General features: G+C 48.9%; 7 protein-coding genes across 7 annotated transcripts; 4 read left to right on the top strand and 3 right to left on the bottom strand.

Moving 5' to 3' along the window:
- Positions 1-309: 309 nt before the first annotated feature.
- BO85DRAFT_388666 (trihydroxytoluene oxygenase) lies at positions 310-1,737 on the top strand. The gene is made up of 5 exons (XM_025656720.1): positions 310-410; positions 460-637; positions 690-837; positions 889-1,120; positions 1,168-1,737. The coding sequence occupies exons 1-5, from the start codon at positions 390-392 to the stop codon at positions 1,645-1,647; spliced, it is 1,059 nt and encodes a 352-aa protein (XP_025519633.1). The 5' UTR covers positions 310-389; the 3' UTR covers positions 1,648-1,737.
- A 318-nt stretch (positions 1,738-2,055) lies between these two features.
- Positions 2,056-3,049, top strand: BO85DRAFT_412310 (fumarylacetoacetate hydrolase family protein; the record flags this gene model as incomplete). The annotated part of the gene is made up of 3 exons (XM_025657564.1): positions 2,056-2,211; positions 2,298-2,667; positions 2,751-3,049. 3 exons carry the CDS (start codon positions 2,056-2,058, stop codon positions 3,047-3,049), a joined length of 825 nt encoding a protein of 274 aa, XP_025519632.1.
- A 239-nt stretch (positions 3,050-3,288) lies between these two features.
- Positions 3,289-4,752, bottom strand: BO85DRAFT_516302 (pectinesterase; the record flags this gene model as incomplete). Its single annotated transcript, XM_025664838.1, has 7 exons — positions 3,289-3,689; positions 3,750-3,943; positions 3,998-4,058; positions 4,109-4,255; positions 4,306-4,385; positions 4,436-4,572; positions 4,636-4,752. 7 exons carry the CDS (start codon positions 4,750-4,752, stop codon positions 3,430-3,432), a joined length of 996 nt encoding a protein of 331 aa, XP_025519631.1. The 3' UTR covers positions 3,289-3,429.
- Positions 4,753-10,782: 6,030 nt separating this feature from the next.
- BO85DRAFT_501223 (uncharacterized protein) lies at positions 10,783-12,162 on the top strand (the record flags this gene model as incomplete). Its single annotated transcript, XM_025664163.1, has 1 exon — positions 10,783-12,162. One exon carries the CDS (start codon positions 10,783-10,785, stop codon positions 12,160-12,162), a length of 1,380 nt encoding a protein of 459 aa, XP_025519630.1.
- Positions 12,163-13,786: 1,624 nt separating this feature from the next.
- BO85DRAFT_501221 (uncharacterized protein) lies at positions 13,787-15,698 on the bottom strand (the record flags this gene model as incomplete). The annotated part of the gene is made up of 6 exons (XM_025664162.1): positions 13,787-13,895; positions 13,968-14,164; positions 14,254-14,326; positions 14,442-14,581; positions 14,702-15,369; positions 15,452-15,698. The coding sequence occupies 6 exons, from the start codon at positions 15,696-15,698 to the stop codon at positions 13,787-13,789; spliced, it is 1,434 nt and encodes a 477-aa protein (XP_025519629.1).
- Positions 15,699-15,778: 80 nt separating this feature from the next.
- Positions 15,779-18,145, top strand: BO85DRAFT_483731 (uncharacterized protein; the record flags this gene model as incomplete). Its single annotated transcript, XM_025663177.1, has 3 exons — positions 15,779-16,096; positions 16,656-17,685; positions 17,787-18,145. 3 exons carry the CDS (start codon positions 15,779-15,781, stop codon positions 18,143-18,145), a joined length of 1,707 nt encoding a protein of 568 aa, XP_025519628.1.
- A 1,129-nt stretch (positions 18,146-19,274) lies between these two features.
- On the bottom strand, positions 19,275-20,498 carry BO85DRAFT_339367 (uncharacterized protein; the record flags this gene model as incomplete). Its single annotated transcript, XM_025655458.1, has 7 exons — positions 19,275-19,337; positions 19,404-19,544; positions 19,616-19,698; positions 19,812-19,875; positions 19,923-20,108; positions 20,168-20,235; positions 20,285-20,498. Coding segments are annotated over 7 exons (819 nt in total), but the record flags the coding sequence as incomplete, so codon positions are not given.
- Between the last annotated feature and the right edge of the window lie 739 nt (positions 20,499-21,237).

The following is a 21,237-nucleotide window of genomic DNA, read 5'->3' as shown; positions in this document are numbered from 1 at the left end:
TTGATTCCAAAATGTTCGGCATTTATGTTTCTTGTATCTAGTTCCGACCCCCGTATTTGCGGGTAAGAGTCGTGCCGTTCGTTAGCAAAATGACACCTTGAGTCATCTACAGGTTCAATCCTGTCTTTTGCCCAATAATCTGAAGAAGTAATACGTGACCATCGCGCTGATCTGAGCCGACATGCATACATCCGAGCCCCCCCTGTAGCTCCACATTCCAGCCCCACCCCCGCTGTGACCCCACACGAGAAGGGGGGCCTCACCGCAGTTCCGCCTTTTCAATAGACACGAACCTCTTTCTGCCTAGACCTGAGCTCTTGAACATTGAATCTTACGCTTAGGCGAGATTAGCATTGTTTACAGGTGCAAAACACATAGTAATAGTCAAGATGGGCAGCGCTGGGGAACCAGTAAGGCTCCGATCCTCTTTTAACATACCACACTAATTACTACATACAGACCGTGTGCCATGGCGCATCTGTTCCAGACATAACAACTAAGGGATCAGAATTCGAATCAATCGCTTCCTGGAGAGAGCGAGTTGGTATTAACACCGACGCTCAGATCCGTCTTGTGAAGCTGTCGCATATGCGGTACCAGCATCCGGATCTGGATCAGATTACTGTTTTCCTAAAGGGTTCGTGAATACGTAAGTTCGGACTTAGCAGCACGCTTGCTAACTCACCCAGACTTTGGCATGCAGATTGTCAAGCAAACAGACGACCAGATCTGGTATCGCGGCTATGGACCCGACCCTTATGTTTACTATGCAAGGAAAGGACCTAAGCAATTCCTGGGTGCTACTTTTGAGGTCGAGTCGTATCAGGATTTGGAGAAGTAAGCAATCCCCTTTTCTACTATCTTATTTCGGTATGCTAAATGAAGCAGGGCACTGCAACTTCCGAACGCCAGTGGAATCAAAGAACTGGTCGACCATCCCGGCGGTGGTCACTTGGTCAGCTTCACTGATCCGGAAGGATACCTTGTCAACCTGATCCATGGACAGACACCACGGGAGGTAGGAGAGTATCCAGAAAGGTTGGTTGTCAACTACGAGGCAGACAAACCCCGTCTGCGAAAATTTCACCGATTTAATGTCGGACCGGCACCAGTGCACAAGGTATGAGGCATTCCAACTAGCAAAACCCATTGTCTAACAAAAAATAGCTTGGTCACTTTGGATACTGCGTACAGAATTTCCCGACAATGCTCGGCTTCTACACCCGGAATTTCAACCTCGTCCCGAGTGACTTCCTCTACGTGGAAAAGGACGGCCAGAAAGTGAACGTAGCAGTCTTTGCCCACATCGATCGGGGAAGCGATCCCGTTGACCACCACTCCTTCTTCATGAGCACGAACGAGACATCTCATGTGCACCACTGCTCCTTCGAGGTTCACGACTTCGATACCCAGCAATTGGGACACTACTGGCTGGCCGGAAAGGGTTACAAGTCAGTGTGGGGAGTGGGACGGCATATCCTCGGTTCGCAGATCTTCGACTACTGGTGGGACACGACTGGCAACATGGTCGAGCATTATGCAGACGGAGACTTGGTGACTGACGAGACTCCAATTGGGTACGGTCCCGCTGGAGATGAGTCGTTAGCAGTTTGGGGACCCGATGTGCCGCCTACGTTTTTGAAATGATTGTATGACAAGTTAGTTCTTCGTATTGTGCCATAGCTTATACTCCACACAAATTTTGTTTTCAATGACAGCTTCGCTACTCGTCTTTCTACCTGGCGTTAATACGGATGCAAACGCTTGGGTCAGCCTTTCCTCCCTCTTGCAGCTCTTATCGCAGAAATGATTAACACGAGATCTTACCCCGCATTTCAAAAACCATTAATTCAATCAAGTCATCTTCTGACGGAGTATCTCACTGTCAGCCGCTTTTTCGGCAATGCGGAATAGATCCCACATCTCAAGTAGCCCCGCAAAGCTACAATGTGGGACCAACCCCTCATACAAAACCACCAGAATCAACCCAAATATACACCCAGTATACTCAACCACCCATCTATACACCCAGCACCTCAGAGTAAACCCTCAATCATGTCCTGGACACACCTCATCCGCTTCATCGCCGTGGAAGACAGCCAAACCCACCTCGGCCAACTCGTCGACCCCACCCGCGATGTCGGCGAAGACAGCGTTAATGGCATCGACATCGCAGCATACCTAATCAACGGCGACATTTTCAATGGCCGCGTAACCAGCCAGATAATGCACGTTAAACAGGCACGTCACCCCTCCCCCTCCTTCCTTACGAACAAAATGTAACACCACCAAACCAGCTCCTCTCCCCCCTTCCCCCCTCAACATGCACCTACATCCGCTGCCTAGGCCTCAACTACACCGACCACGCCAAAGAAGCGAACCTATCTCTCCCCACCGCACCAACCATCTTCTCGAAGCCCCGGACGGCCCTAAACGGCCCGTACCCGGCCACAATCAACGTCCCGAAATGCGCCCAGGATGGAACAAGCGACTACGAAGCGGAGCTGTGTTTCGTCATCGGAAAGACAGGTCGCGATATCCCGGAGTCAGAGGCGCTGGATTACGTCCTGGGGTATACGGCTTCGAATGATGTCTCTGCGCGGGGGTTGCAATCTGTTACCTCTCAGTGGGGGTTCTCGAAGGGGTTGGATGGGAGTTGTCCGATTGGTATATACCCCCCTTCTTTCTTCCATTGATTATTGTTGGGTATTGTGGTGGGCGTGGCTAATGATTTATTTATCTGTGAATAGGGCCTGTTCTGGTCTCCACTTCTGCGATCACTGATCCCCAGACCCTGTCTGTCCAGGCTATCCATAACGGTGTAGTATGTCAGGATGGACACACGGAGAATATGATTTTCTCGGTGAAGAAGACGATCGCGTACCTGTCACAAGGTACGACGTTGGAGGCCGGGACTATTATTCTTACCGGGACGCCGGCGGGAATTGGCTTCTTTAAAGAGCCGAGGGTGGTGCTCAGGGATGGGGATGATATTCGGGTTAAAATTGGGGGTGTTGGGACGTTGGTTAATAAGGTTCGGTATGAGTAGGCTCATCAAATTATGTCATCAGGTCGGTGGGAGGGGGCATAATTGGAGAGTAAATAAGAGTACATGAATCATGAAGAGCAAGATAGTGTGCGTGGCAGGATGCAGAGTTATTCTGTGCTACTCCATATTAGGAGTGGTGGCTAGCTAGCTCATTGCGATTACGCACGCTAACGTTATTCGTAATAGTTCGCATTACTCCAATTGCCTTCTAGTCACTTCTCCGATCACGGCACAAAACTCCACCAATCCAAAGTTGCTTCGAAATGAATTGAGCAGTGATTAACTAACCACAATTAGCTATATACTCCATATCACATATATACAGATCCACAACACTATATACGACCCTTCTCCAACCAGCTAACAACTTTCACACAAGTTTAGTTGATGTAGCTAGTATCAACCCAGTCCTCCCAGTCAGATCCGAGAAGCCAAGAGATAGTGATGGGCTCAGTCAGCTCAGAAGAGAAGTTAGCACGGGGACCCTTGGCGCCAGTGCCGGTGTTGCCGTATTCAACGAAGGTGACGTTCTCGGTGTTGGGAGTGGAGGTCGACCACTCAGTCCAGCCGAGGTGGTTGATCACATCGGTCATGGAGGTCTTCTGGAAGCAGACGCGAGCGTACTGGGACCAGGGGCGGCCTATAATATTTGGTCAGTAAGCTGGTAGCTTTTTTGCGCGAATCTAGGCTAGTGGCATACCGAGGTAGTAGGTGCCGGAGGAAACATCGTTGCCATCAGCAGCAGCGACGGTGGACTTGTGGATTACGTAGTAAGAGTCGTCCGACTCGGAGGAGCGACCGTTGGCGGTGATGGAGGCGGAGCTGGGGCCCTCGAGGACGCGGATGTCGCACTCGTGGAACCAGGCGCGGGCGTGCTGTCCGAAGATGAAGTCACTGGTGATCATGTTAGCTGGGTTCCCCCTTTTGGAGGTATGATGGGAGACATACACGGCGCCCTCGATGTAGGTTCCGGCGTAAACCTGGTAGCCGGTCTCGGCCAGAAGGGTGTCTGTTGTCGGAATTAGCAGGGTTGGTTGGCATATCTGGATTTGGTCCTACCCTGGTATCCGGTGAACTGGCAGGCGTAGTATCCCTGCTCGCTGGCATAGGCGCTCACGGCGAGAGCCTGGTGGCAGGCCTGACCGCAGGTGTTGGCAATGTTAAGGTTGTAGATGGCCGAGCCCTCAGCGTAGTTACGAAGGGTTGCTGCGTATTGTCAGCGAAATCATGGATATCTTCCCGTCTGGTGAACTGACCAGTCTCATCGTCATTGTCGACATCGGCCAACGCGATGGCATGGGTGATGTTGACCAGGTTGCTAGTGTAGGTAGTGGTGCTAAACCCTCATTAGTATCCTTGGCTTTCCATACACAGCAGATAACGTACTCCTCAGTCTGACCGTAGACAATCAGCTTTCCACTGAGAGCAGGAATGTACACCTGCTCGTCGTAGGATCCCTCCTCAATGAAGATGGTCTGGGTCTCGGTCGAAGTAGTGCTCAAAGCATCAACGGCAGCGCTGATCTGTCCAAGCAAACACTATCAGCTACACATCTGCAACATGCGATCGACAATCGAGATGCTTACCGTGTCGTAGTCACCTCCGGACTTGGCAACGACAATCGCACCGGAAGGAGCCGTCATGCGGCTCGCGGCCAGCGCGGTCGCTGCAAAGAGAACGGATGCAAGAATTGACTTAACCATGATTGCTGTTAAGGATCGACTGATCGGCGATTTTAACTTTGCTGCTGATGGAGGAACCAGAGAACGCTGCGAGACTTCATTCTTATAGGAACCGCATGCCATCCACTCAACATGAGCTCTTGTTATCGGTCAGTATTTGCCTCATAAGGTTCAGGACCTCCGTGTGGAGACGCCGGCGGGGTTCTGTCACAGCTTGAACAACCATATCTGAGAAGACTAGGAGGAGTGAGGCAATTGGGCCGGCCGTTGACAATGTGGAGGTGTTCAAAGAAGCTTCTTAGGGCTAGTGGAACCGGGTCTTCCACCAATTGCCTTGACGCTGGAGATTCTTAATTTATGGGCAATATAAATGATCGAATGACAGAAGACCCTGGGCCTATATCAGAACATCATTATCAGCCCAGATGATTTCGCGGCTTGGCAGGAACAAATGAACGCTGAATTTCGCCAAGCTCCAAGCTCTGAGTCAGGGGCTTCTTGGCAGTCCCATTCCCAATCCTTAATCCTGGGCTGCCGGATTCCAGAATCGCGTCCCATTGTTTGGGCCCTGTGGGGTGCGCGACGGACCAAAACCCTATACTGTACGTAATTGCAGTTTCGCTCAAGCGTCTCAGTTCTGTGCGTGCAAAATCCGACCACATGATGGCCTGAATTTTACACGGTAGAGAGCGGCCAATTTGCTCCCGTTAATTTGCGAAACTAAGCAACTGCAGCTGACATTCGCACATCGTTATCTCCTGTATTGGCACTCAATGGACGGAAGGGACGGATGAAACCGCACGGTCTGTCTTGGTAGCCCGTTACGGAAAGAGGGTCGCCAATCTTTTGAAAGCTTTCCGTTCGGATGACCCCATCCTCTTCTATTTCCGCTCTTGAGTCTACAAGGCCGAACAAGATTCCGACACTGAGTCGCGAATGGTTCCCCTCTTTTCGCCCTCCACTTGTGTCGGTGTGATTATTGGTGGGATCATAAAATCACGAAACACCCCCTTCTCGGAAGAACTCTGCCGTACATGCTTCCCGGCGAACCAAGCTTCGTGGTCGAACCTTAGCAGAACCTGAATATACGGTATGGGGTATATCGAATAAGGATGACCGTCGGAGTTCGGAAGCATTTATGAAGCTTGCTCTGATTGCGTGTCACGCCGAGCTACTGCAGCACTTTTCGGCGATAATCCGGGAGACTGGTGGAGTCCGCTCCTTCGTATTCGTCGGGTGCCCATAACGGTGCAGTGGTTTAGAAGAGGCTTGAGCCTAGAAGAAGTTAATTTGGAGGTGGAAATTCATGTTGATTATGCAGCGCTCACTGATCCGTTTGATCGGTGTGGTGTCGCTGTCGGGACCTCGATCCCGGGCTTGTGAACATCCTGTCAGGTAAGCCAGCAGTTGCTTCAAGCCTCACTTTTCAGCAGGAAAAATGTTTAAACCACAGAAGATATAAATTGTGTAAATTGGTAGAGTGGTTGCTGGATCATATTTCACAACCTTCCCCTCTTGGTAATACCGATATCGGTATTACGATTGCCGGCATAATATATATTGCGTGACGAGTAAGCGCAGTGAAGGACGCATTAGCTCAATTTGCTAATAAGCCACCACAAAATTTGCCAAGGCTTACCGTATCGCAACGAGCTACTTAGTACCTCTTGAGTATATTAACAAGTATTGGAGTTCAGGGGTATCTGACAAGTGCCCGAGAGAAAGTAGTGGACTTGATGCTGCAGCGCAGACGAACTTGAGTGACAGATGTCGTTCCAAAATCCAAGTAAGGATTGAGTTGCGAGCACCATCTGACCCGGGGTGTTTGTAGACCGTCTCATTGGGGCTCTGAAGAGATGAAGATACATGGCTTGAAAAAACAAGCCTAATTACTACAATACGGCAGAGTTCCTTGATTCAAGTGCAGAATGATCACAACCCCTGCATTTCCCCCCCACAGTATAAGTTGGTGCCTTGGTGCATTACTGCTGAAATAGATGAATGGAGCCCAATTTTCCTACAACAAAAGGCTGCTCTGTACGTTCCATCACTTCACACGGCGAGGAAAGATACTTCAGTATAGAATGCGAGGTATATACCTTTTTTGAACATAATTTTCGCCCATAATATTGTCAATGCTTTATAGATGATATCAAGTCCTTCTAGAACCCAAAAACCTTTCCTCAATAGAACTTCCCACCATGCCTCGCTTGATTAGTACGGTACTTCTTGCCCACCGTGGCTTTCGCCTTCCTTGAGCAGGTGAAGCTGGCCAAGGTCCCGAAAAGAAAAAGACAGACTCCCGATAACCCACCTTTTTCTTGATGAACTCTGTTTGTAGAATTCTATTATCGACTTTCCTCGAACATTCAATTGAGATTTCTGCTGCCACTTAGGACATGACCTAGGTACTACTACCGTATTGAACGACACGTTCTTTCATGTGAGTGCTAACAGAATGTTAACGTTGCTATTGACAAGAATAATCGTGCGAGTGGATGGCTGATGGATGTTTTTTTTCCTGATACAGCCTTTCCTGGTGAGAAGGATTTCGGTTCCTCAGACTCTCCATCTCCGAAATGTCTTCATGTCGGCTTATCAGATGTTGCCCATCTCCCCGACCCGCTCGTCCGTGTTATGTCGAGTGTCATGATTCGCAGAATTTGCCTCGATGCCGCCGGTTGATAATATCCTGATTTCTCGTTATGGTGTACTATGACCCACAGGGGGATTTAGAGGACCAATAGATATGCCGTGGCCTGTGCTTCACTTAATCACATACTTGAGGCCATCCTCCACCCACTTGTGTTGGGCCGTGCCTGGGACTTAATAGGACACGCGATTGTGGACACTGCCGTTACGGAGCAGATGCATCTCAAAATGGCGAATGGCTTAGGCCGACCACCATGGCTTGTCTTGTATCCGACTTAAATTCTTGAATCCAGGCGAGGATAGGCTCAAATACGTTGGTTCGTCCACCATCCCTTGCATAATGCCGTTGGTGAATCCTAAGATAATGAGTAGCTCATTTGGCTTGGTCATGAATCTGGTGTGCTTCTTCTAGTCGTCCAAAGCAACTCAACTACATGCCGAGGATGTTAACCGCTCGCATTGCCATGCTTCCAATCATCATCCAGGAAGCCTACAGCTGCTTCAGGGCATCGCTCATGCCAGTTACGCCTTTCCTCTTTTGCCATACTATGAGCTGGTACGATTTACATTCCTATAAGATGGGGTCCCTGCTACCATTTGAGAACTATCGGGCAGTAAAATGTAAATTTTACTACTAGGCACCCTCTTTACCCTGAAAATAAGGCTGGAGAGGCAGCTGTACGAGCTGGGAATAAGTAATCTCCGAGTAATGCAGGGTGAGTCGAAATTGATCACTGATGAAGGGATACCCCCAGTACACGACCGGAAGGGAAAAAGAAAGATTTTTAACTGATACCGCCGTACACATTACATCCCAGAAAAGGTTCTGCAGCAATTTGGTTGAGGGGAGTAGTGACAGATGTCCATTCAAATTTACTCATTTTCGAGGTACTCCCTTGCCAGGAAGGGCGGCCATTATATTTGGTCGGTGTTATGATGCCTTGAAACTCACACGAGCCCGAAGTCTAGGCAAGTTAGTCAGAATAAGCCTGACTGGGGGACACAAGGCCATGGACTACTCGACCTTGACATCGAATATCGGCGAATTTGCCCTTTGCCCTTGCAAGTCTATCCATCGGTGGTGTGTGCAGTGCTTTTTATCCTGATGAGTGAGATTTCTGATCGCGCCATGAGTTTGGGGCAAGTTCGTGTTCAGATTCTTGGGTTTGAACGTGATGTATTGACTGTGTTGGGGTTCGCTGTAACGCATTTCCGATACAATTTTTGTGAAGTGCACGGTCAAGGCATTCTCATAAGCCAGCATTCAAACCTATCTACCCATGAGACAGGGACTTGTGGGAATACGTTGCAATCAACCACAGCTATGGGCGCAGTGAGTCGAATCAACATACTAACTCATCACCGTAAAATAAGTTCTATTAGAAGAGAGCACTATTATACCTCACGCCCAGCTCGGCCAACTGCAATCCACTTTACTTGAATTCGATTCAACTCATATACTTATACCGATCGGTCCCGCTATTGGGATCCTACCTATGCAGGTGCTTCACCGTTCGAAGCAACAATATGGCCCGGAACACCATTAAGTCCAAACAGTCTGCAGTTACTCACAAAGCAACGCATTCCACGGCGCAGGAAGGTCGTCGTCGTAGCTAACACAACTAAATGACAAAAGCAAAAGCGAAAGCGTAGTCATACCACAGTAGAAATATAAAAGAGTGTCGCAGCCGCCTGGCTGTCTGCGAGTTACCATCCTGTCCATTCTTCGTCCCTCACCCGCCTCCCAATATGCTTGTTCCTTCTTCATTTCCCTGCGTCGCTGCCCTGAGTCTATGTCTTCTGTGGTCGCCTCTTAGTACCTTCTACCTTGGGCATTATAAGGATGCATTAAAGGCACTGAAGAGTCAATATAAAGTGATGGAATATATTCATCTGGATAATAGATGCAAAAATATGTTCTATCTATGATATCACTTTTTATTCAATTTTGTTGACTGCCTTGTACCTGTTATATATGTACTTTCAGGAATATCAGGTCCTGAATGTTTACCATGATCGCTTACTATAATAATACGAGAAAAAGAGTCTATACGGCATTAAATGTCAATAGGATGTTCCTGTGGGAACAGTACAACTCAGACATCTTCCGGAGAGAAGCATACAGGAATCCATCCTCGACATGAAGATGAATTGCAAACCGTACGTTCGCATGAGAAAAAGCAACAGAAGAACGTAAGCCTTTGCCGGAAAATTTGCTAGATATGTAAAATTCCGATAGTGTCTGTACCTCTATCCGTCGTGTGTCGAAAAAGCTAGTTCATGGAGTCATGGAACATATCCACCCTAACAACCATTTTAGATACAGCTACCGGAAGATTCATATATAGACATACGAGTGAGCAGGTTATACCCCGTATGAATCATACTAGAATAGGTGTAGATTCCGCCATCATAAATGGAAGCTACATTCCCGTGCGAACCAGCATACGATGCCCATTTCATGCAGGATGGCACAGACGGGCAACATCGTTGCTAGTAACCACGCTGACTACGGTATCAACGTAGCGATTCATGCTCTCTACGAAATACGCGTACTATGCTGGCTTGCAAACAGCCAATGGGAGAGGAATTGGTCAGTGAGCGGTGTTCAAATTGCGGGAACTTCTCATGGCCGTTTCAGGTGATTGAATTGATAAGGACGGTACCCGACGATCAGTGGATACTAGATATACCAATTCAAAGATAATGTCAGGAACTATGTTTTTGCTTCCCGTACATCCAAATTGTAAACTCAGATGCCTGATAAGCGGGCATGGCTCCAGATGTTGTAATTTAGGGTTGTGACGATCGTTCGGCGGGAGTTGCCAAACGCGGAGGCCCTCGGAGATACAACCAGGTCGAACCACAATTCATGGAAACGTCCCCAGACCCGGAAAACATGTAGAAAACGTGCCTGGTAGGTTTCTGCAGGTTATTTTACTGCTGCAGTAGCTCTGAACGCAGGGCGAATTAGGACTACGCCTGCTGCAGAACGCCTCTGCAGGTGCCGGCAGACCGATATCGCATTCCTCAGAACAGGAACTGCGTACGTCAACAAACAGACATATCTAGCCTCTGCTAGCTTTCGCTTCTGCCTTGGCTAAGTATTGACGGACACTTTTGTGCCGTCTCATCGTACGACCAGTCCTCTGCACAATGCAGGACCCATCTTAACAATTGTTACTGGCTGTCTGTACCAGGACTTCAACGGCTGCTTGACAGAGAAGCGATCTACTGCAGCACTCGTCATCCAGTCCCACCCTCTCTACTTCAAACATAAGCAGCTATTCCGGCCGACATGATCATATCTTGTCTGCTCCATAGAGAACTATATAAACCCCGTCCACCACCTATATTCTGGACATCATTCCTCTCTTTCCTCCAATTCAGCCGGTCACCATGCTTTATTCCAAGACCGCGGCCTTCGCGGGCTTCATGGCCTTGAGCGCCCTTTCTGGAGTTGCTGCCTCCTACAACTATGCTGTTGCCGATCCCTATGGTCTTCCTGAACCCGTTATGATTGACTTTGATGATGACGGAGTTGTCGGTGGCCTCTACCGACCCAATACCACGAGCCCTCTGTCCCGTATCGGTGTCTACGTGATGCACGCTGAGCAGGATTACCTGAACTTCTCAGCCTGCCACGAGCTCCCCCGCCGCGGCTTTACTACCTTCTGCGCAAACAATGATGCCAGCAAGAGCGGCTACATGACCGACATCAACTTTGAAGATATGATGACCAACGTCGGCCAGGGCATGAGCTACTTGCGCAACCTGACTGAGATCGACAAGGTTGTCATCTTTGGCCACAGTGGTGGCGGCGCCATGATGACTGCCTACCAAAACATCGCTGAGAACGGTGTCAAGGCTTGCAATGGTCCCGAACGTATCTACCCCTGCTCCGACGCCATGGCAGACCTGCCTGCAGCCGACGGCCTTATTCTCATTGACGCCAACTACGGACTCTCCACCATGGCCCTCCTGAGTCTCAATCCTGCCATCGTTGACGAGCACTCAGGTGCCAAGATCGATCAGTCACTAAACCTTTACAACACCGCGAATGGCTTCTCCGAGTCCGGCGCCAACTACACCCAGTCCTTCAAGAAAGCCTTCGAGAAGGGTGTCGTTGCTCGCAACAACCGTATCCTGAAGCACGCCGAGTCCCGCCTGGCCGCTATCAACAACGGCAGCGGCATCTTCAGTGACGACGAGCCCTTCTACATCGTCGACTCCATGTACGTCGGCTTCAACAACAAGTTCTTCGCCCAGGACACCCGCTGGATCCACCACACCACCCACCCCTGGCCTCTTCTTCACCGCAACGGATCGATCACCACGCAGATTGTTCCCTCCGTTCGTGTACCCGCTAACTTCGAGAGCTTTGCCGACAACTTCGAGGGTGGCGCCCTCAAGACCACCATCAAGCGTTATCTCTCCACTCTGGCTATCCGAGTCACCGACGACTTCGAGTACAAGGTGGATGGTTTCGAGGGTATTGTCTGGAACTCTAGTCAAACTGCTCCGCTCGGCAACATCGGCGGTGTTACAGTGCCTTTGCTGAACATGGGCAACACCGGCCACTACGAGTACCTGAACGCTGAGAAGCTCCACCTTGCCGCTGGTAGCAAGGATGCTGAAATTGCTTTCGTCGAGGGTGCTCAGCACACTATTGTCACTTGCACTGAGTGTGAAACGTACCCCGGAGAGTATGGTAACACTCTTTACACTGCTTACAACTACATGGCGGAGTGGTTGAGCAAGGAGGGTCGCTTCTTGTAAAAGTTTCGCGGACATCGTGTACGATGGATTGTCTATCCTGTATCTTGTATAGTCACTGTGTGTGAAATAGCTAGCTTAGGATGAATTCACTCGATTCTGTCACTCCTTAAACTAAAATTCCTGGCATTATTCTACGTATTTCCCTCGTCCCTCGTCGTTTTGTCTCGTTCCCGTGAAGAGCCGTAGACTTATCGTCCGCATCCTCTCCAACCAACAGACCAATCCATCTTCATTCTATCTCAATACATCATCAAGCAGCAGGTTAAGTCCAAGGCCATCACTGCTAAACTGAACGCAGTATCTTCGCCCGAGATCTCAACCCTCCACATTGCTCTCCTTGCTTGCCGACCCCACATTCCGCTCATCCATACCGAAACCAGTTTAGTCTCCGCAAATGCCGTGCGTGGGGGATCTCAAAGGCCCGGATGGAGCAATGATATTCTCATAGAGGGGTATCTGCAGTGTTGGGGTTTCGTTTCAAAACACGCACAATTGTTTTCTAGGACAGTTAAGGTTGACAGGGCTCCAGTGGCTATCGCACAAGGCAGACGCAATTCCCGACTTCATCCGGGAACCCCGAAGCGCGCTAGCGTGGGAACGATCCTGAGCGTGTCTAGTGGCACTATCTTGCTGGGCTCAATACATTCCCTCAAATGATACCCGCAGATGTGAAATAGGTCTATGGTTTGAGGTGGCCGGATGGTCTAGTGGTAAGCCATCCTGGATGACACTCCTACAGAGCGTCTGAGAGAGATTCCTCAACTCCACGCTAGTACAAAGTATAGTGGGTTCGATCCGCGCGACTGCCTTAAGATGCTACAGTGAAAGAGGGGAAACTAGATACACACCCAGTACCAGAGAGAAAAATATATCTAATATATATTAAGAAAGATTATAGAGTATAGTTCTTATTTATATTTCTCCCCTTTACTGTCTCTATACCAAGTGTAATAGGAATTTCTAGATAGTTTTTCCTATAAGATTTTCTTATAGACTTTTATATTAATACACGAAGACGGCCAATCCGGATGTAATATAAGAAATAGAATTATAATTCTTATATAGGATCTGTATAACGACGTACCGCCTGTATCTAGTTAGGATAAAAAATTACTAGCATATGCTAGGAAAGTATCTAACTTCTTCTGGCTGTTAGTGATTCAGCAAGAGTGCCGATCAACGTGCTGAAATTGAGTATAATGCCATAATGAAATCAAATGGTCTATGCTTTGAGTTGAGTATTATTACCCGCATAATGGGCTTTCGCCTCTGAGGCGTATCAGTACTCTAACTGGGACAACGGCCACGAATATTTCGACGAGTCATACTTATTATCTGAAATGACGTTTTGATATAAATTCCGGCTTGGGAGAGGAGGAAATTCCTAGCTATTCTAGGATGCCAGGTAATAAATACCCCCTTCACATTCTAGTTATTTGTTCTCCTTTGGCTACTGTGATACCAGAATTTATTAGGTTTTTGTTGAGATAACAAGTCATATAGGGCTCTTCGAGACAGCTTTCCCTGTATCCTGCCATGCGCTATGTGATAGTAGCCATAGAAAGCCATGTAGGTAGATTCCGTCATTGCTTTCATATAGCTGCAAACGCGCATTTCAGACTTGTTAGTACCGTGGTCGAGCATGTAGCCCATCACCTTCAGGAACAGGCGAAAGAGCCTGTCTACCAGGTTCCCTCTTCACCATGAAGACGTGGATAAGCTCGCCATCGAATCTGGAGAACAAAAGCAGATGTTTTTAGTACCCATAACGAATATATGGTGATACTGGTACGTTCGAAGCATACCTGCTTCCGTTCATATTGTCGCACGCAGCCTCTGCTTCGTCATCGCGGGCATAAATAATTCTCGTAATTCTTTGACGGGATCCACTTCTAGAGGACGGAGGAGGCCTCTCATTCCCCAACTCGGTAGCGTTTCGTTGGGAAGCATAGAAATCATAAGCCGCGCCTGTAAGGAACTCGTCTGTGTCCTCATCAAATTCCTATATAGACAGACCCAATTCAATCAGACCTTCAGCAGAAGCCCCGCGCTAGGCGCTATTGTAAGTGGCAAGCATTGAAAGTATCATACCATGCGGATAATGGTTCCGAAAGAGGAGAACTGGAGTCGTAAAGTCTCGATCTCGGTGTAGTTGGAAAGTCCCCTATGCAAGGTCAGGGGATAGTCTTTTTTATCTGCCCATGTAAAGTCGCACGGACCTTGAGACGCAGCGAGCTACAAGTTAAGAAATGTAGAGAAAGGAAAGTTGTGTTTCTCACCTGATGTTTATCTCGCAATCTTTCGGCGTCGGTTCAAGTAAAGAAAACTTTGAGTGTGGTGCTTCTTCTTCTTGTACCTGTGTCGCGGCTAATGATGCGTCTGAGAGCCCAGAAAAAACGATATTTCCGTATGTATCAGCCTGTACATTGAATATATCAAACAGTGTGAGCCTCGGCACCTGTAGGTATTGAGCTGGTTAGATTGCTGCTGTCCGCAAATTTGTAAGGCAGTTACTTTAGCAAGGAAGGGCCAGATTTACCACTCTGCCCGCTACAGCTTTGTCCTTCTTCAAGTGGTCAAGCATCTCCTCAATATGCCCTATGTCGAAAGGATTGGGAGATATGTGCAGAAAGTTCAGATGGCACTGTGCCACGGGTGCGTTGAGGAGTCTCAGCCTCTTTCCACACTGCAAGATTGCTCTCTCCAGATCTCGTGCAGGGGAGCCCTGAGCCTCACCAAGTATGTGAATGTGGTTAAGCTTCTCTGAACTTCTTGATTCTTTATATTCGGCAGCGTACAACCTTAGAGCTTCGGAGAATGAGGGGGCCACTTCTCTTGTACCTGTGGCCGACAATCTAGTATTTTGCCCGGGGATACACTCCCCTAGACGCCGGCTTAGTTCGGCTGCCACCTGTTCCTCGTAGCTGGATCCAGTCTGTGATGGATGCCTCGTGATAATCGTCTTATATGTATTAGCCTGCTCTTTCAGGGTCATCGCCAGCCTCCCCGTGGTCCTCGTTATTTCAAAAGTATCAAGCTTTACCGCTGGTCCATCACGATTGTCAACGACGGTCTCCAATTTGTGCAAATTTATTAAACTGGGCGTTAGCTCGTAGAGTTGATCCACTGCATGGCTAATCTGCTCAAGACGGATCGGCAGCTCCTCACGTTGGTACACAGGGCTAATGTCGAGGGGACGGGTTGTCACTAAACATAGTGGAAAGCATTTGCCAATGAGTGTGTAGGTCCCAATATACTTCGTGGTGGCTTCCAAAGTCAAATATCATACCTGACTGAATCATGGCTTGTATACGCCATAGTACCTTGAGAACAGGAACCACCGAGTAGGGCAGTGTCGTTGAGGTAGGAATATGTGATTCAGCGAAGGAAAAGAAGAGTCGGAGTCGATCATTGATATGCTTGCCCAGGTCTGCATTTTTGCGATCTGAAGAAGACTGTTGCCGTCTTCCTGCCAAACCTATTGCCAGCTCGAGCGCGGCATTCAGACAGGCCGTCTGCACGACATGCGGAATCATGCTTATCTGAAGATTGTTGCTACTACACGTGCGAGGATGGTCGAGGTTGTTTGCTTATCCTCCCTGATCAACCCCGCATAATGTGGTCAAACTCCAGCAACAAAATCATTCTGCTGACAGCCTCGCTCAGCATCTTCACCTCACGCCATCAACGGATGTCTGGACTTGAGATAGGTGGCCCAGTCTTGGAGGCCTTCCCCCTTGTAATCACGGCCATTGATGAATGCAAGAAAGACCTGGAACTTCTTCGACTATGGGAGACGAAGAACTACCGAATGGAACTCGCGGCCATACAGCTAGAAATCGAGGTCCAGGGTACAATTTTTCGCAACACATATTTGAGTCTAATGCGGACATTTCTGGACCCGCAGTCTACTCCGGTTGACCCCGGTAATTTTGTTAGTATGGTGGAGACGTGCAGGGGGTTGAATCCTTCTAATTCTGCCGTTTTTAATCATGATTATTAATGGATTATTAATACTTTGTATGGCTACCTTCCGCGTTGATCACTGCCTGGCATCTTACAGGCATAGAAGATTCAGGTGTAGAAGGCATTTTTGATCTTTGAAACACCAAGGATTAGCAGAATACATCATATTCACTGTGTTCGTGAGCTTCAATTCCAATGCGTGCTAGCTATCTTAGGCAGGCGGTGTTAGCTAGGAGACTCACCGCTGGAAGGATTCAACCCCCTGCACGTCTCCACCATACTAACAAAATTACCGGGGTCAACCGGAGTATTGTAAAACTGCTGATGGAACCGAATGGGTTCGAAAAACACGGCATGCTGATTGGCCCACCTTTAAAGGCGCACCTTGGCCCACAGTGGGAGATGTACTCGAAATTGATGGAACGGCTACAAAAACTATTGAACACGTTGAGGCTACATATTGACAGGGTACCTTACATCCTCCTCTATCAAATCTTCATGGGTCTGATGCTTACCTCATGTTGCAGACACGGCCAACAAACGCCGAAGATGTATTTTCTAAGATCTCATCCGCTCTTAAGCCTATACGCTTTAGCTTCGGCATCAAACAGCGACACGGCCTGCTGCACCATATCAAAGAAGCAAACAGTGCATTCCAAACTCTGGTCGAACAACTACATGCATTGAGAGATCTTACACAACCTCTAACTGCAAATGCGCAGGTGAGCCGATACCGGCATCTGCGCAGTGAGAGCTCTGCGCTACTGAGCTTACTCATATCCCACTTCGATTCCTGTACCACTGCCCATACCCATTCGTATGGGTTTTACCTACGCTCGCTGCTCCGGGTTCCTGGCGGAGTATATATACGGAGGCAAAGCAATGGCTGCCGTCAATATAAGGTGTGGGTCGACTCGCATCCTCGACCTGCGCTAGAGCCACCCGTTATGTTGGAGGAAAGGGTGGTATACACCCTTAATACGTGCTCCAAGCGTAACTGCTGCCCTGGCTCATTGTGCCAAAACAGCGGGCCCGTCGTTCGAACCCGGCCGCTCGCGACCCTCGATAGTCGTAAATTGCGCCTTAAGGATCGGTCTACCAAAATAGCCAGAAATTTCGCAGGGCCGGTGTCTTCCCCTTCCACTACTGAACAGCAGCGTCTAAGCAATGCACCAGATAGTGGAGGGTCTACAACACGGTCCAGATCTTTCGAAAGGCCTGTGTGTTTCCCTTCTACTATTGAACAGCAGCATCTAAGCAATATACCAGATAGGGGAGCGGTCGGCGCTTTACCGAACAGTAACCGGCACTTTCAACTAACACATGCTACTTTCCATGTCGAAGAGCGCTACCCTTTGCCGACAGACATGTCGTTGCATACTATCTTGTCGAGTGGCACGCGGTACCAGCAATTCCCTGGCTACTTCTATGAATGGGATCGAGTAAACATCGCCGCATTGGTTGCGTTGTCTGTAGTGTCCCTGCACAATTCCAATTGGCTAGACTCGTCGTTCTCTAGCAATCAGGTGTTCTTCACTCTCTTCAATGACAATACCAGTCAGCGTTTACTACTCGAACCTTACGTGAAGAAGCAACATTCTATTCCTGTTCCACCCCAAGCACAAAGCGAATCATCATCAAACACACACACACATCAGCCGGACCGCCAGCAACCTTTGGCATAAGAAACCGCGCCCTTTACAACCTCGGTATCATGCTCTTAGAACTCGTATTGAACGAATCCCTGTCCTCCCTTCGTGTACCGGACTTGGGCGGCGCCCTCGAAACAGAAGACCAGGTTGCGTGGCGCCTGGAGCGAGAAGTGTGCGGAAAGGCGGGACCTGTGTGGGCGGACGTCGTAAGCAAGTGCTTACATTGCCCATTCATGGGTAATTCGCAGCTCTATGACGACTCTTTTGCATCTGCTGTGTACATGAACATTGTACAGCCTCTGCTGGGCATGGTGGATTTGCTGGATGGACGGTTAGGCAGATCCTTATTTTCTTCCATTGCTTAGAAGAAGACAATGACACGATATGCTGGATTACTTCACCATATCCCCGCCACACCACGCAACTCTATGTATTATGTTCCCACATATCTACATTCTTCCCCACCATCGCACTAGTTGGATAATGCAAGGAATGGCGCATCTAGACTTAGTATACGTAGTTTGATAGCAAATCGTTTCTTACATTCATGAACATCATAAGATGACCACTAGGTATGACCATCACAGTTTATGACAAAGTAGATTGGCATACACAGTATACTCCCCATAAATGATAGCCAAGTAATGACTGAGCCTTCATCGAATATAGGCATGCCGTGCCCTATATCCGGGCTCTCGGAGATCTCCCCGGTTCTACCACCGATTGATGGGGGGCATTACTACCTGTTGCAACGTCTGGTAATTGTAGGCCCTCGCAGATTTATACATACATTGCACTGAGCAGAAAAAAGTTCGTGGGTATGCCAGAGTCGTTTTGAGCGCAGGTCACGAGCGAGTTTGTAAAGAGTGATTTGAGACTGCCATCAGCAGAATTCAATGTTGGCTTGTTGATATATGGGTAAAAGTGCAGCACTGTTAGGTGGTAAGAACAAGAACTGGCCTGTTCCAGCTTTGCATGTGTATCCTTTTTGCCTTTCGCTGACCAGGAACATAGAACCTAACAAACGGATCGTTGTAGAAGAGGTTTAACGAACATATGAAATACCATTATTATTACTACATTCTCACTTTTTCTCTATACCCAACCAGTCCCTATACATCAAGAAACCTAATCAACCCTAACCTCCACCTCCACAACCCTCTGAATCTGCAACGGCCCCTCCCCATCCTTCCCTTCTCCACTTCCTCTCCCCCTGCCACTTCCCAACGAACTCCTCTCTCCGCCACTACTATCCCCATCACCGTGTCCAATTGTCGTAGTCACCGCGACGGAATTATCCCACGGCCTGTTTCTTCCAGCACTGGTCTCCCCCAACTCCAGGATCTCAGCCTGATCATCCGTCTCAGAAGGTAACATGCGACTCTGGTTGCGCTGCGTACGACGGACCCCACTCAACGCGTACGAGCGGCCAGCATCCATGGTCTGGCTTTGCGAGGCGTGTTGGCGTCGTTGGCGGCGGGTGTTGTAGCTTGAGGTGAGGGTCGAGGCGAAGGCGTGGAAATAAGGGCCGTAGGTGGGGACGCATGCGATTATCACCTGGTTTTGGGGGATTTTGTTAGTGGTGCGGCATAGGGATGTGGTGTTAACGGAAATCTTGCTTACTCCCAGGCTTATTTCCACTTGCGACCATAAGACGATCGGTTGACTGTCAGTGTAGGTTTTGAGATGCTTGATGGTGAAGATACGGATAATTTGTATGATGGTAATGAAGAATCCTAGGGCGAAGAGGGCCATGAGAGCGATCTTTATTTTTTGGTTGACTTGTTAGTGTACGTTGGATGGGAAGGGGAGGGAGGGCGAGGACCGGATGACACCTTTTGCGCTTGTCGGAGTTGTAAGGACCATAGGACTGGGAGGGGGAGGGCAATAATGACTATGTCGAAGCCCAGGCTTGTTCCTGTTGTTTCGGTCATGAATTATATTTTCACTGGGGTAGAGGAGGGGATGGATGTACCGGCCAATGCTGTTATTTTGTCAGTATGAGTTATGATGATAGCCGTGGGCGCATACCATAATATGAAGCAACCGTGTCAATGCATGTTCCTGGAAGACTCGCGTCCCATTGCTTTGCGACCTAATCTTTTGTTAGATAAATCCCGCAGTGAACCGGAATATACTGACTGGATTGCACGCCAGCGTTAAGAGAAAAGTGAAAATAACCTGGTTGCACACCACTGCTACCACCACGCCAATAATACTCCATCGATAGGTGGCCACGAAACCTCCGATCCGCAGATAAGAAGTCAGGAGCGAGACCTTGAAGCAGAGGATAGCGAGGATATACGTGGGGCCGCCGGCGTATTGGATCTGAATTGTCACCAGTGTCAGAAATCCACGGCAAAGAGCGGAAACAGAGGTTTGCCGACCTTACTGAACATAACCACGTTCGCATCTGGGAACGAAGCTGCATCCAGTCCTAAACCATACCGCGTTTCTAAACTGTCAGTTGCACTGGTCATTCGGGTTGTCCAAGGGCAGCGTACGGGCCACTGCAATCCCCGCGTAAGCTAATCCCAACACTGCACTGCATGCCGCCGAGTAGTCGTCTAGCCAAAGGGCACGTTTCGAATGCAAGCGGATATAAAACCGTAGCAAAAGGGCGATCACCGCACTGATGCTGAATGTCAAGCAGATCGCGATCACTCGCGCCACATGGCTGTGGGCATCCGGGTGGGCAAGATTATGGACCCAACCCATGGCATTCCGCAGTTGATCGTAGAAACTGGGAAGACATGAAAACAAAAATTATTCTGCCCGACACACACGGTGCAGGGTGAGATCCCCCAACCCTAGATACCAAGCATCTTCAGGTGAGATTTTAATTAATCACACTTCTGCAGGAATAATCCCTGTCAGCCATATGGGAAAGCCGAGGAAATTGCGAGAACTTGGCGATTACGCGATGGATCGAATCCTGGCAAGCGAAATGAAGCTAAATGTAAGACATCGCCGGACTGGAAACCGTGCCAGAAACCGTCGCCGCCACACAGACACTAACGACCCGCTGTGGAGATGCCCTAAGCGTCCGCCAGGAACGGGGAAATCGCGCCGCGTAGACCCCAAGCGGGGCAAACCCTGTCCGGTCAATAAGCGGAGAGACTAAAAGCCTGGGCCAATATCGATCAGCTCGCATGATAGGACGACGAAGATGGTGGAGGAGCTTGTATATTTCGAGGACCTTGGCCGAGACCGTTGGAAACTAGATCCAAGCGGCGCGGTGGTTTGAGCAAATAAAATGCCATGCAGCTGACCATGTGGGCGAACAGGAAGAATAGCCCCCAAGTTGCCATGAAACCTCTCTGCCTAAACGTGTGCAGACTGCACGAAATGTGTCCTCCCAACCCAACAGGGATCATGCAATCTAATTAATATCTTCACGAGCAACGGAAATGACTAGGCCCACTTCACTTGCTGTAGGTGATTGTAGGAGCCGACA

The sequence above is a fragment of the Aspergillus piperis genome, assembly GCF_003184755.1.
Source record: "Aspergillus piperis CBS 112811 unplaced genomic scaffold BO85scaffold_2, whole genome shotgun sequence".
Taxonomy (NCBI): Eukaryota; Fungi; Ascomycota; class Eurotiomycetes; order Eurotiales; family Aspergillaceae; genus Aspergillus; species Aspergillus piperis.
Note: the sequence above shows the minus strand (reverse complement) of the source record. Positions and strands in the feature narration are given on the sequence as shown.